Raw genomic sequence first — 14,225 nt, 5'->3', positions numbered from 1 at the left:
TGTCTAGCAGCAGCCTCTTCCAGAACGTACAGGCAGCCTGGAAATGACATTTCAAAACAAAACATTTTTTACTATTTTTCTTGAAAAACTTACTTCAAACTGACTTTAGAATCTAATTCCTTGTAAAGTGTACTCAGACTTTAGAACATCATCCTTCAAACATCTGTTGTACAGTATTTTTTGGGCTCTACAAGCCTTGGTTTATAAGATGAACCATGCATTTGGACTAGAAAAACTGAGAATGAACTATTTAACAATAAAACCTCAGTGCTTTTCATAGTATTTCTATTTTCTTGTGAAAATCCTTTAGTTGGAATCAGCCCTGCCTGTGGCCAAGGTTACCTCCATCTTTCATCACGTCTCTCCACCTTAAAACATGAACAAAACAATCTTTGAGGGGAGTAAGCATATGGCTGCTCTCAAAAACCAAATTAACCATCTATTTAATTCTATATTCACCATCTTACTACCTGTATGACACTGAACAAGTTATGTAAGCTTTCCGCATCTCAGTTTCCTCACCTGTAAAATGAGATAATAATGGAATCAAACTTACAGTGATGCTTTAAGAGACAAAGGAATAAAAAGATAGATAAAACGCTGGGAAAATGCCTGGTATATAATAGTACTCAATTATAAGGTTGCATCTCTTCTGAACCCCTAGGAAATAAAGGCACAGTTTAGCAAGTAAAGGCCACAGTTTGGATTTGGATTTTACTTGAAAGCTCATGTTTTTTATTCAGTATCCTGCTTCCTTTGATGTAGCCATTCATCCAACACATTCAGTGCCATCTTTGTATAAAGCACTGGTCAAATGAAAGAATGAAAAGACAAGACTTCTGACCCTCAGATTACACCTTAGAAGAGAACATAAGGAATACAGATAAATTGTCATTATAAAGGTGGACACCAGAGCTCCAAGAAATAGGTATAGGGAAATTCAGAGGAGATATTAATTAATTCCAGTCGATGGGTGGTGAAAGGCTAAGAGAAGGGGATCAGATATTCACCATCATGGTGTGTTTCAGACCAGTTACACACATAGAGTCCAGCAGCAAGGGAAGAATATGGCCTCGTGGAGGTTCTGGCTACATGTAGACTAAAATCTCTCTCCTGATTGGCCTGCTGTTCAAAGTTAAGATTCTCATATAAACTGGCATCAAACATCCATGTACACTGGGGTCTTTAAAAAGTCCCTCTTTACCAGGACCCTGAAGACAAAAGTTGAAATAATTGATTCAAATTCATAAGCCAACAATTCCATCAAGGAGAACCACCTCTCACATTGTTTACAGCAAGAGATCTAAGGTCCAACCTTGCCAGGTCAGTAATGGAGAGAAGACAGCACTGCTACCTAATGGTGACTGCATCGTCATGAAGAGAAAAATACGCTGGCATCTGCCCAAAGCCCAGTAAGCAGATGGCCATGGGCACAGAAGCCATCATGACGATTGGCACCTCTTTGGGATGCTCTGAACCGGGAAGGGGCCTGAAAAATGCCCTCCCTTGGCTGCCCTTCCTCATGAGGCATATTGGTGTCACAGGAGGGGGACAACTGCCTGACTGCTGCCAAAGAGAGAAGAGATGGCCTTTAAAATCTAGGCTACTGCAACCTCCTGGGTAGTCAATCTGGTGCCTTTCAAGCCATCAGAGAGCATCTTAAAGATGTATGTATGCTTTCCTGTAGGATAAATGATATCCAACAGATTCCATTCAAAGTTGGCTCATAGGACAATAAGCCAAGTTCCAAGATGGTAGAGTGGTTTGAGTCATCTGGAGTCAGTGTGTCAGGTATGACACACCTGGTGTGTTAGGTATGTGGTACACAATTGTTTTTCCTATGTTAGGATTCCGAAGTGGGTGCTGTGTGAATAACCAAATGAATTCATATTTTCTGAGGATAAGTACCACTGAAAGACTAGGATTTTAGCTATGTAAATAGTCATTATAAGTAACAAACTACCTTGCAAAAGTTTGCTAACTGGGGACCTTTTTATGAGTTGATGAAGATCCACTTTCTTTTTTGAAACATATAGTTTCATTGTATTTATAATATTGCCTAACATTTTGGATACCTTAACCAATTGGCATGAAAACACTCATGTGTTGCACCACAACAAACACACACACCTACACACTTTGCTTATTCTTAATATGCTTTTGAGTAGATCTCTCTGAATCCAGAGTAAGTAAAATATAATGTCAAAATCCTGACCTGTATTTCAGGCTTTGAACTATGAACTGAGTTTCAGTAATAAGAATATCTAATATTAAAAGTCACTCCAAAATAAGATATTCCAGTATGCATTACATTTACATAAAATTTTAGCTACTGCCATTTCAAATCAATTTTAAAAATATTTGACAATGCTTCCCTTTAAAAATAACAACCAAAAAACACAGCCTATGTACCCAAGATGCCCTTGACTTATGTTTTTTAAAAAAATTACATAAGATATGCTGTTTTATATGAACAGAATTTTAGAACAGAGAACCATAATAGTTATTTCAATTGTTTTAGGGTCTAAAATAGTTTAATCATGAAGGTATCTGTTTAGTCAATGATCCACCCATGTTAGCCAGAACATGACCAGTTTGAAGTTGTATCTGATCACAGAAAATGAAGCCATAATCAGCTACCAGATAAATAAATTATTATATTATTTTATAATAACAAATAATGTTTGATCATATAAATATATAAATTTGTGAAGTATTATGTAGAGTATTTTGAAGATGACATTTCCATATTCAAAGAAACCATTAACAGTATATGATCAATTAAAACTGAGATTATATCAAACTATCCTAAAGATATAAAGAGATAAGCATGCAAATAAAGTAAATTTTAAGGGACTGAGATAAAGTTTGGTTGAGAAATTAAAAGTCAACAAAACTTTTACTTATATGTAGCTACTTTTCAAAACTATATGATCCAAAATTGTTCCCCTAGGAGGTCAAGGAAAATTATTAGGTAAGGTACTATTTTCATTTCCATAATGGTCAAGAGATTCTACTCCACTCTTTAGGAGGAAGATACTTGTCTCTATCTCCTTACTGACTCCTTCAAAAGAGTGACTTGTGACCATTCCGGCACAGCCTGGGACGTTAATGTCCTCCCTTAGCTTCATCAGTAAGTAGTGAGTGAAGTTGTCATCCATGGTTCAGGATGGGGTTGGCTGTGTACACCTAGTTCTTCCTGCTGGCATGCTCCAAAGTACAGAAGTGATGGGGAAAGGAGTGGTAAATCTAGGAATCTATCTTTCTTAATTCTTTAAGATTAAGTTTATCTTTCTCCCTATCCCTATACAAAACCAAAATGTAGACCCCAGGCTGCTCTTTGATTTCACCCACCCTTCCTTTGACACCTGATGCCATTAAATTGGAAATATGAAGGGCCTTTTTTGACTAATCCTAGCACAGAAATCTCTATCCTCAGAGTATAGTGCTTATTTTAGTATGACCTATTTGAAAGAATGTTGATTTTAAATTGTCAAGCCCAGCTTGTTGGGGGAGCCAAGTAAAATAAGATTCTTCTCAGAATAAACATGCAAATTCCTTGAAACTAAATTCCTTCTCCCAAGAGTAAACACAGAACATGTTCTAAAGAACACAACCCAATGAGCTCATAATATAGCAGTTAAACATAAATACCTCCAGCCAGGATCTTCTCTTCCAGTTCTGCCATTTGCTTCTTATAGGCTTTCAAAGCTGCTTCTTTGAAAGAGGGACGAATCCTCTTTGGCTTTGTGACTTCCACTAGTTGTTCAGGGATGTTTTGGTTTTCGTCTTCTTTCATTTCCATTTCAGCCGGTGCTTCATTTAAGGGTTCCAATCCCCCTTCACTAACCACATCATCTGCCTGCCCATCATAACCCTCATCTTGTGGGGTTTCATAAGGGGTTTCATATGAAGGGTGATCATACTCCGGCATTTGTTCATCTGTTTCAGTAACACTAGTCCTGTTTTCTAGCTTAGCAAGGACTTGTTCCATTACTTCAACATAATCTGTTTCATTATCAGCCACTGGTTCACTATAGTCCTCTTCATCCTCTGCTTTGTAATAATAAGGTTCTGTGTAGACATCAGAGTCAAGGGTTGTACTCGATTCATTTGCAGTTGATTGGGATAATGTCCGAAATCTCCCCATTAAGGAAGAGCCGCTGTCCTCATACCCACTGAGACTCTGTGTGCTTTTGTTCCATACCACTTCCAAGGCTGACTTAGCTCTCTGTAGTGTAGATCCAAATTTTGGGAAGCTGAAAGCCTTATCGGAAAGGTCGATGCTTAATCGACTATGCCAAGATTTGGGTGGGGCATCCTCTGAATCATCACTTTGCAATTCACTTTGACTTCGATACATCATGGACAACTGGTTTTGGTTTTGGTACAGCTCATTAGAATTAGGTTCCTGATAAGAATTATACTGGCCAACCCACTGTCCTTGTGGTTCATTATCCAGCCCAGGGCATGGAGATGAGTTGTCATCTTGGGTTAAATCATAACTCTCAGAGTCATCCTGAAGGTCACTGTGGCCCTTTCCCAAGTCTTCTAGGTCTTTATGGTAAACATCAAGTGGTTGATCAGATAGACTGTTTGTGTCATAGTCAAAAGCTTCCTGGGTAGATGAATCCAAACCTAAATCGGCTCCTTGCTCTTCTTGATTCCATTCTTTCCATGGAGAAAGATCTTCATGTAAAGAGAGCTGAGAATCACTGTAGTGGCTCTGGTCTCCAGAAGCACACACCATGCCATTACTCACTCCACTGTCCACGGTTTCTGTGTATTCAATTTCACTCTGCCCTTGGACACCCAGAGGAGCCCCATTCAAACCCTGATCCTGAGGGTTGTCATACATGGTAGGGGTGCCCTCCTGTTTCCTCTGCCAAAGTTCCCGGTCTGAAGAAGACATGAGGGAACTTCCATTAGTTCTAGTGAAAAACTGATTTTCTGAAAATTCCTCTGAATAAGATTGACACAATTTGGAAAAATCAGATTCAGAACGGCTAAGTTTAGCAGTGAAAAAATCACTCTGTGAGTGCCAGAGAGGTGTCACATCTGCATAATGGGTTGTGGTTTGTTTGGCCAAGTTATCCGATTCTGGCAAATGTGAAGAAAGTTTATCATATTCTGATTTATTTGCAATTTTGCTGCTACTAGCAGTTTTATTCTTGGCTCTAGCATTGTGTGATTTTGAACTTGACTTGGAAGCACTTCCTTTTGTTGGAAACTCTGACTTGGAAAGTACAGCATAACTGTTTCTATTGAGATCAGATGCCAGCTCTCCATCACTGTCATCAGGAGAGTGCCAACTGTTCTTCTTAAGTCTGGGCTCTGGAGTAGACAGCTTTATGTCCATGCTTTCATATGTCTGGGAGGATGGTATCCCTCTTTCTTTTCTTTCTTTGATGTCATGAGTAAGAATATCTGTTGAGATTCCGATGCCTGTTCCTTTGAGTTTATAGGATTTTTTTAAAACTAAATCCCTTTGCTGAGGGGTTTCAAAGTACACAAGGATGGGTCGAGGCTTTGCATTCGGGCAATCCCTTTGGTGTCCTATCCTCTGAGCAAATTCAATTTTAATAGCATTTGGTGCATCGGAAAAACCCATTTTATCTATTAGAACTTGGTACACCACACTTTCAATATATTCAAATCTTTCTTCGGGCACATTTAAAAATCTCAGGCTTGCTTTGCTTCCCACATGACCTAAGTGTTTAATATAATCATGGATGTCTCTAGTTTCCCTCCGAGACTGGACAAACCCTGTCCGCAGCTGCTCAATTTCGTTTTGCACAACCTCCACGCTGCTGGAGATCTCATCAATGGAATGCTTGAGAGCATTGACATGCCCTCGGAGTTCAGAAAGTTCTGTTTCTATCTGACTTATTCCCTGAAGTTCCTTAAAGATCATTTCCATGACATCCTGCGTTTGGCTAATGCAGACAGAGGAACTGAATCCAGGCTCCAGGGCGTTGGTCTTTGGGTTTCGGGCAGTTCGGTCCAAAGATTTGCTTCTGATTCCCCAGGTTTTCTTCATTGTGCTCAACTCTGAATCCGAGGAGACACACTCTTGACTCTTTTTCCATTTCCTCAGTTTGCGTAAAGCTCCTAGCTTTAAGCTCTGCAGAGTGCGTTCCCCGTCGGAACTCCCCTCTGAGGGCGCCAGGCTGCTGGAGCTCTTCCTGTTGCGTCTAACGGGCATCATGAGTGCTGACTGTGCCTGGTTTTCTGTACTGCTCCTTAGTTCACTGAGTGATTCTGAGTAGGAGCTCTCAGTGGAAGATAACTCCTGAAGGAGCTCCTCATGATCACCGTTGGTTACATGAATCTTCTTCTGGAGGCCATTGGCAATAGCTACTCGGTAACTGAATGTGGGGGAGAGAGAAAATTCTTTGTTAGCCTCCTCTTCTTTGGTGGATAAGTTGCGAGTGGATGAACACTTTGCAAGCTTCTTTACCGTGCTTTTCAAGGTGTTAGAAAATTTGGGGGTTTTGGTCTGGCCAGCAACAGGAAGGTCTTGATCTTTTTTTGGCTGACGATTCTCTTTTTTTTTGGTTGTATTTCCCAATTTCTTTGTAAACATTCCTTTGCAAAGCTTATGGATGTAAGGTAAAATCAGGCTCTTGAAAACATTAGCCACCATGGAGAGCAATTAGAGCAAGCTTTTCTGTCCCAGGAAAGTAAATAATGTATCAGGATGGAACTCTGTAAATCCAAGGCCAGCATCACTGTTCAGATGTTCTGTGAATCAGTGAAAATAGCAGGAAGGGCCACTGTGGCTGCCACAGTGTCACTGTCCTGGGAAAACCAGAAGCCAGGCTCCATTTATGAAAGACATTCATTCTCTCTTGGAGGAAGGGTTTCATGAGTCACTCTCATTTCCACATAACTTCAGGCAGTACCTGAAAAAAGGAATTACAAAGTCAATATCAGAATTTGATCCTAGATTTAGCCCATGGCTAACAGTTTTTGAACTCTTCAAGATACACAGTGTGTGAAAAATTGCAGAGGGGACACAGAAATTTCAACACACAGTTTTAAAACAACTAGGTAAGGAAAGCAGAACCGATAACTGTGTTTAAATTATCATTTCCTTTTCCTAAATCGCTTATGGGTAGACACAGTTAAAATACTAGTAAAGGTAATAGTAATTATTTAGAAAAGTTTGTATAAGATGACAGGCAAATTTTAATAACTATTATATATTCACTATATGAGCTTATCATTTCCATTTTATATCTTTTCCTAAAATTACATTTACTTATACAAATATTACATTTCAATTTAAATATATTTGCCCCACCTCAAACATTTAAAATTCACTGAATTAATATTATTCATGTACTTAAGATTTTTTCTTATTCAAATAGTCTTACTTTTCTAGGTATTCAATGATTGATAATTTCTTAAATAATGATTAAAGAAATCCAAGTAAGAAAATATTTCATAGGATGATGTAAATACCAAGAGAAAATGCATCCTGTATAGACATCAAATTTGTCAATGGAGTATCATGAATTGAAAAAATAGACAATTATATAATATTTAGGCATATAATAACAACAAAAACACAATAGGAAAACCTTATATTTGAAAATAAGGATAATACATCTAAGTTCTTAGAGAATGTGGCTTGGAAAAGCAAAGCCACCCTAACCAACCAGTGCAGACTTGTGGCAGGTGGCAGGAAACCCATCCCTAGGGTTAAGATGATAACTGAAGATAGAGTGCCAAATCACAAAAAGAGATTGTACCACAAATAAAACATGTCTAAAGATACTAAAAAACTGGTTGGATATATAATTCATCCTATGATTTGGTGTTTTATAATGTAAATGACCACATAACTAAGTCATATTTGTGATAGTTAGCTTCTTGAATTATCTGGACAACAATGACAGTTTACATTAATTTTTCTGGTTTACCAGCACTGTGCCTTGTATGCAATAGGTATTCACATATAATTTTGTTGACTTGAACTATTTCATCACTGAAATATATCACAGAGTAATAGTAATGACCAAAAATCTTTGTTGATATCAAGCTATGGATTTGAGTAGATAAATGTTCTAATTCTTTAAAGAATACATCATAAACTACACATTGTTTTAGGAGCCTGATGGCTCTTTATCAGCTCCCTCCATTTGGAAATCTGCCAATTTCACTTCACTAGGATTCTGCAGGGACTTGGGGAATACATTCTCTGGCCAGGAGCCAAGTTTCATAGGAGACAGGGCACTGCAATGCAAGAAGGAAGCAAAAAGATGGAGAGAGACAGACTCTAAATCCATGTCTTCTGGATTTCATAAACAGTCAGAGTCAAATTTTGCTTGTCTGAAACAATTTGTCAGTCATTCAGAATTACATGCCAGGACCTGTTTTCTAATAATAAAAATGTCAAGAAATTAATTTCTGAATTAAATTCAAAAAACATTTATTGTACCCCTATGCAACTTCTCCTATGGGGAAAAAAAAGACATATTGGAAAGTTAAGTAGCAGTAGAGTAGATAAATTATTTAAAAGCCAACTTCAGTAAAATAAATTGTTCTACTAATCACTCTGTCGAAGATCCTGGGTTTCCCAAACCTTGAAACAAATACCTGATTTTTGTTTAGATGAAAGCAGGAATTTTGTCAATGCCTCTAATATTTTCATGAAATTGTGTTCAGGCTTCCTGACCTGTGTTACTAATTCAGAGCCAATGATCTAGACAATAATGGTTGGAACAATTTTGAACAGGAAAATTTAACCTGCAGTGATGCCCTGCTTCAAAATGCAAACCTGAGGGTATGTGGACACAGTTGCACAGATGAACTCACTTGTTCTGTATTCTAACCACATGGAACAACTTGTTATTCACTACAAGCTCTACTCTCTTTCACACCTCAATAACTTTTCTGTTCTCTCCACCTAGAATATCATTCATGTCTAGCCCTCCTTGTCTATAAAAATTGTGTTTCAGCTTCAGAATCATTTGTTCAGTGAAGACTTCACTGACCACCCACACTGAGCTTTTCTCTCTCTTTGCCACACTCTCCTGCAAGCCAGTGCATAAGCAATACATATTATTCCCTACTGTACTCTCATTCCTGTTTCCATCCCCTGGACTATGTCCTATTTAATGGGAAGAATATGACTTGTCCAGTTTTAAACATCCTGAACCCAGCATACATAAAAACATTTGATAAATAGTTATTGAAGAATTGGTCCAAAAGGTACAATGTTTCAGTCGTGCAAGTTGAAGAAGCCCTGAAGACCTACTGTACATCACAGTGCCTTTAGTTAATAATACTGCTGCTGCTGCTAAGTCGCTTCAGTCGTGTCCGACTCTGTGCGACCCCATGGACTGCAGCCTACCAGGCTTCTCCATCCCTGGGATTCTCCAGGCCAAAACACTGGAGTGGGTTGCCATTTCCTTCTCCAATGCATGAAAGTGGAAAGTGAAAGTGAAGTCACTCAGTTGTGTCCGACTCTTAGCGACCCCATGGACTGCAGCCTACAAGGCTCCTCCATCCATGGGATTTTCCAGGCAATAGCACTGGAGTGGGGTGCCATTGCCTTCTCCCAGTTAATAATACTGCATACCCAAAATTTTGCTAAGAAGGTAGATCTTGTGTTCATAACACAATCTTGGTGATGGTTTCACAGAGGCATACTTACCTCCAAACTCACAGAAAGTTAGAAATTAACCCACATTTCAGTCACTTATTAAATATCATCAGCTGGTTGTCCAAATATAAACTCCATCAAATACCTAGTCATTTTCTTGAATGATTAATCTCAATTTAATATCATATCCTAATTATTGACTTCCCCAAGACATATAGCCAGGAATCATTCTAGATTCAATATGATCCATCATATTTCCATACCCTATATATGTTCACTCATCTTACTAGTGATGCCTCAGTGCTGAACTCCACAATTTCTCATCTGGACTACTACAATTGTATCCTATATAGTCTTCCTAACTCTAAGTTGGCTCTTCTCTCAAATCAACCTTTCTTAAAATTAATACATTTAAAAGATGTAAATCCTTCCACTTAAATCACTATCTCAGTAGTTTCATGCCCTGTCACTTCCAGAAGCATGTCTGCCTAAGACACACGGAAATAGTAACAGTTCTGTGATCATTGTATTGTTGCCTCCCCGACGTGCTTTTGCCCATGCTGTTCCTTCTGGCTTCATTTCTTTCCTGTCCCCTCTATCTCCACATCTTACTCATGAATGTCTCTAAGGCAACTAAACATCTTAAATCCAGCAGGGATTAGCATCACCTTGTTTGACCTCCTTTAGACTCCAGCACTCCTCCTCTGTGCTCCCCCAATGCCTTGAATGCACATTTGTTATGGTAATTCTTAGAATATAACAGTTATTTGTGTGAAATAGTTATGTGTCTATATCTCAAATGTGATTTGAGGGGGCAGGGGCTATGATCTATTTAACTTTAAATATTCAAATTGCTCGATATATATTAGACTTACAATATTTGTTGGGCAAATAAATAAATACAAGCACAAATGAATGAATGAACAAGTAACAAGCCCATAAACTCGAAGATGGGTTATAAAGATTCCAAGAAGCCCGAACTAGCTGAACTTGGCCTTAAATGATCCAGATAAAGAAAATCAGTATACGCAGAAGGTAGGCATCACAAACATTCACATCATGTTAAAAATGAAGAAGCACCCACCTTGGAGAGAGATGGGAACTAAAGGAGGATGGGTCTGCATGGACAAAATGTAAATAGAATGTGGAAATCTCTGAAACTTAGGTTCAGAAGCTCCATTTGATGAGGGGGCACTAATGGTTTTTTGTTTTCAGCACAGCTTCTGGATGAGGCATATTAGCCATATAAGCATGAGAAAGTCACTTCTATACTGCCTTCACTTGTATATTTTTTTCTTCTTTTTATTCCATATTTTTACTTTCTATTGGAGTATAGTTGTTTTACAATATTGTTTGTTTCTCCAAAATATATGCAGTTCATGCAGTGCAATAACAAACAAACAAAAAAAAAAACCAACAACAAATAACCCAACCAAAAAATGGATGAAAAACCTAAACAGACATTTGTCCAAGGAAGACATACAGATGGCCAAGAGGCACATGAAAAGATGCTCAACATCACTGATTTTAAGAAAAATACAAATCAACACTACACTGAGGTTATCCTCACATCAGTCAGAGTAGCCATCATCAAAAAGTATACAAAAAAATAATTGCTGGAGGGGATGTGGAGAAAAGGGAATCACTTGTACACTGATTAAATTGGAACAAAAATAGTATCTCCTCATGGGATAATTGTAATGAGTTAACACATGTAAAGTTCTTAGAAGAGTATCTAAAACAGTGCAGAGCCCAGTACCTATTAGTTACCATTAGAACTAAGAAGTATGTTGAAAAGATGAAAGAAGTATTCACAGAAGATTCATCATGTGGTATCTGTTGTGAACATTAAGATAGATAGAAATGGGAGGCAACCTAGGAACTCTACTCAGTTGGAGGATGACATGAAAAACAAACAAAGAAAAAAATACTAAAAAGAAGCAATTGGAGGGGAAATAGAGAATGCTTTATACCTACATGGTCCAGAGGCAAATTTCCAATATAGAAATCTCACCTTCCCAGTTACTGGGTTCTCTTTCTCAACCTCTGTTACAATTTCATTACAAAGCCATAGCTACCTTACCAAGGTTTGTGGTTGTTGTTTTGTTGCTAAGTCACATTTAATACTTTGTGCAACCCCATGAACTGTAACCCGCTAGGCTCCTCTGTCCATGAGATTTCCCAGGCAAGAACACTGGAGTGGGTTGCCATTTCCTTCTCCAGGGGATCTTCTTGACCCAGAAATCCATCTCACATCTCCTGTATTGCAGACAGATTCTTTATCACTGAGCCACCTGGGAAGCCCCTAACGAGGCTGGTGAGTCTCAAATATCACCTGCAGAGCTTCCTTCAAGCAAGTGGGCAGGATACAGCAGGAAGCTAACATTAATGAGCACCTTTGTGTTTTAGAAACTTGTGTGTGTGTTAGTTGCTCATTCATGTCCAACTCTTTGAGACCACATGGACTGTAGTTCACCAGGCTACAGTCTGTCTATGGAATTCTCCAGGTAAGAATACTGGCAGTGGGTTGCTATTCTTTTCTCCGGGGGATCTTCCCAACCCAGGGATCAAACCTGGGTCTCCTGCATTGCAAGCAGATTCTTTGCCATCTGAGCTTCCAGGGAAGCCCTCAAGATACTTAAACAATCCCAAATAATCCTCACAGAAACTCTCTGAAGAAGACATTATTATGTCCATTTTATAGATGAGGAAACAAGAGGTTCAAAGAGATTAAGAGACAACCAAAATTACACAGCTAGTGAGCAGCACCATGTTATCCTCTCTCTCAATACCTTCCACCAGAGCTTTATGAAAAACAACTGAAGCAAAAAGATATCTTGGTCCTTAGACCTGGGATCAATGAAGCTATCAGCTGCATACAAAGTGAATGTTACCAGTGGTAATGGACACAAGTCCTAAAATGCACCATATACAAACCCACAGATCTACTCTCTTCTCTAAAGTTCTATTTAAAAAAAAATTGTTAGTAGCCCAGATCAGGACAAAATCAATATCAGTAAAAGATATGTGGGAGGAGAAGGGGTTGAGGAGGGGCGGGGAGACCAGTCTATCATCATATGCATCATATGATGCTTAACTACTTGAATTCAGAATCTTATATTTACCGTCCAGTTGTATTACTTTAATTACATACATGTGTGCATGCTAAGTCACTTCGGTCATGTCTGACTCTGTGCAACCCTATACACTGTAGCCTGCCAGGTTCCTTTGTCCAAGGCATTCTCCAGGCAAGAATATTAGAGTGGGTTGCCATGCAACCCTCCTGCAGGGAATCTTTCTGACCCAGTGATTGAACTGTCTCCTGAGGCTCCTGTATTGGCAGGCAGGTTTCTTACCACTATCACCACCTGGGAAGCCCTTTAATTAATTAATCTTACAGGTGGTGCTACTGGTAAAGAACCTGCCTGCCAGTGCAGGAGAGATAAGAGATGCAGGTTTGACCCCTCTGTTGGGAAGATACCCTGGAAGAGAAAAAGGCAACTCACTCAAGTATTCTTGCCTGGAGAATCCCATGGACAGAGGATCCTGGTGGGCTACAGTCCATAGAGTTGCACAGAGTCAGTCATGACTGAAGAGGCTTAGTATGCATGCACATTATTTTCAGTAATGATGTTTGGGGGTACGATGTAAAGTTTTTGGCAGGAAATCTTTGAGAGAGATTAAAATGCTAGACTATGTTATGAGACATGTTATGAGACACTTAGTAGTAATATTTAATTATTACTTATTATGTTCCAAGCACTGTGTATATAATTTTTTAAAATTTGCCTCACTTCATTTTAATCCCATAATAATTGGGTGAAATTAGTATTATTATTTTCCAGAAAAGGAAGCTGAGGTTTAGAGTTTTCAAGGAAACTTGACTTAGTACATGCAATTAACAAGCAACACAGTCTTGACTCCAGGCCCCAGATTTGGACTGAGAATGTATCAACTCCAAATTGAATATTATGGTCTGATGGGGATTAAAATATTTGTTGCCAGTGTGTTAACAAGTCCATTTTGTAAAAAAGCTATTTAGTATGACCTCAACAGTAGGTGTCCTTGTGGGCTAAAAGAGCTAGTGAACCTTTGAACAGTCAGCAATTTATTACTAAATCATTACCAAAATTAAGTTAAAGTCTTTTCAGATCAATAAACAATTCTAAGTTCCTTATCAAATGCAATAAAATAGGTGACCTGGGTATCTGAATGCTAACTTGCAAGGGAGAGAAGAGAAAGAGGATGATCTGAGAAAGAGGCCCTACCAGGTTGCCTCCCCAAGTTCTGCCCTGTGTTTCAGCATGACTCTTCTCTCTCAGTCCCTGACTCTGAACTGAATCCCCACCTTTGGCCTAGGAACCTCATGGCTTGCCACTTGAGTTTCTGACCTTGTGTTTATTACTACCTGCTTAATCCCTGCTACCAGCCCAATAGGGAAATCTCTTCACTGCTCCTTTGTTGGCATTGATTTTGTGTTAAGCACTCAGGACCCTGTTAGGATGATCATTAATCCCCCACCAGAAGAGAGCAAGAAAACCTCTGTTTCTCATTACAGCACCTCAACAGTAAATATCCTGTACTATCTGACTGCTGGTTTAAAAGACATTTT

General features: G+C 38.8%; 1 protein-coding gene across 4 annotated transcripts in view; it reads right to left on the bottom strand.

Moving 5' to 3' along the window:
* Positions 1–14,225, bottom strand: part of UNC13C (unc-13 homolog C) — an 839,460-nt gene that overhangs the window by 641,993 nt on the left and 183,242 nt on the right. For 3 of the 4 annotated variants that reach the window (XM_086321016.1, XM_086321021.1, XM_086321015.1), the window contains one exon: positions 3,655–6,905. In XM_086321016.1, coding sequence (XP_086177142.1) covers positions 3,655–6,646 — 2,992 coding nt within the window. In that variant the 5' untranslated portion in view covers positions 6,647–6,905. Of the gene's footprint in view, positions 1–3,654; positions 6,906–14,225 lie in introns of those variants that run through there. The other variant, XM_086321018.1, reaches the window with a different exon arrangement.

The sequence above is a fragment of the Bos grunniens genome, chromosome 10 (assembly GCF_055505025.1).
Source record: "Bos grunniens cultivar Pamir isolate PY7600 chromosome 10, Bosgru_T2T1.0, whole genome shotgun sequence".
Taxonomy (NCBI): Eukaryota; Metazoa; Chordata; class Mammalia; order Artiodactyla; family Bovidae; genus Bos; species Bos grunniens.
This window is presented reverse-complemented; position numbering and strand designations above follow the sequence as displayed.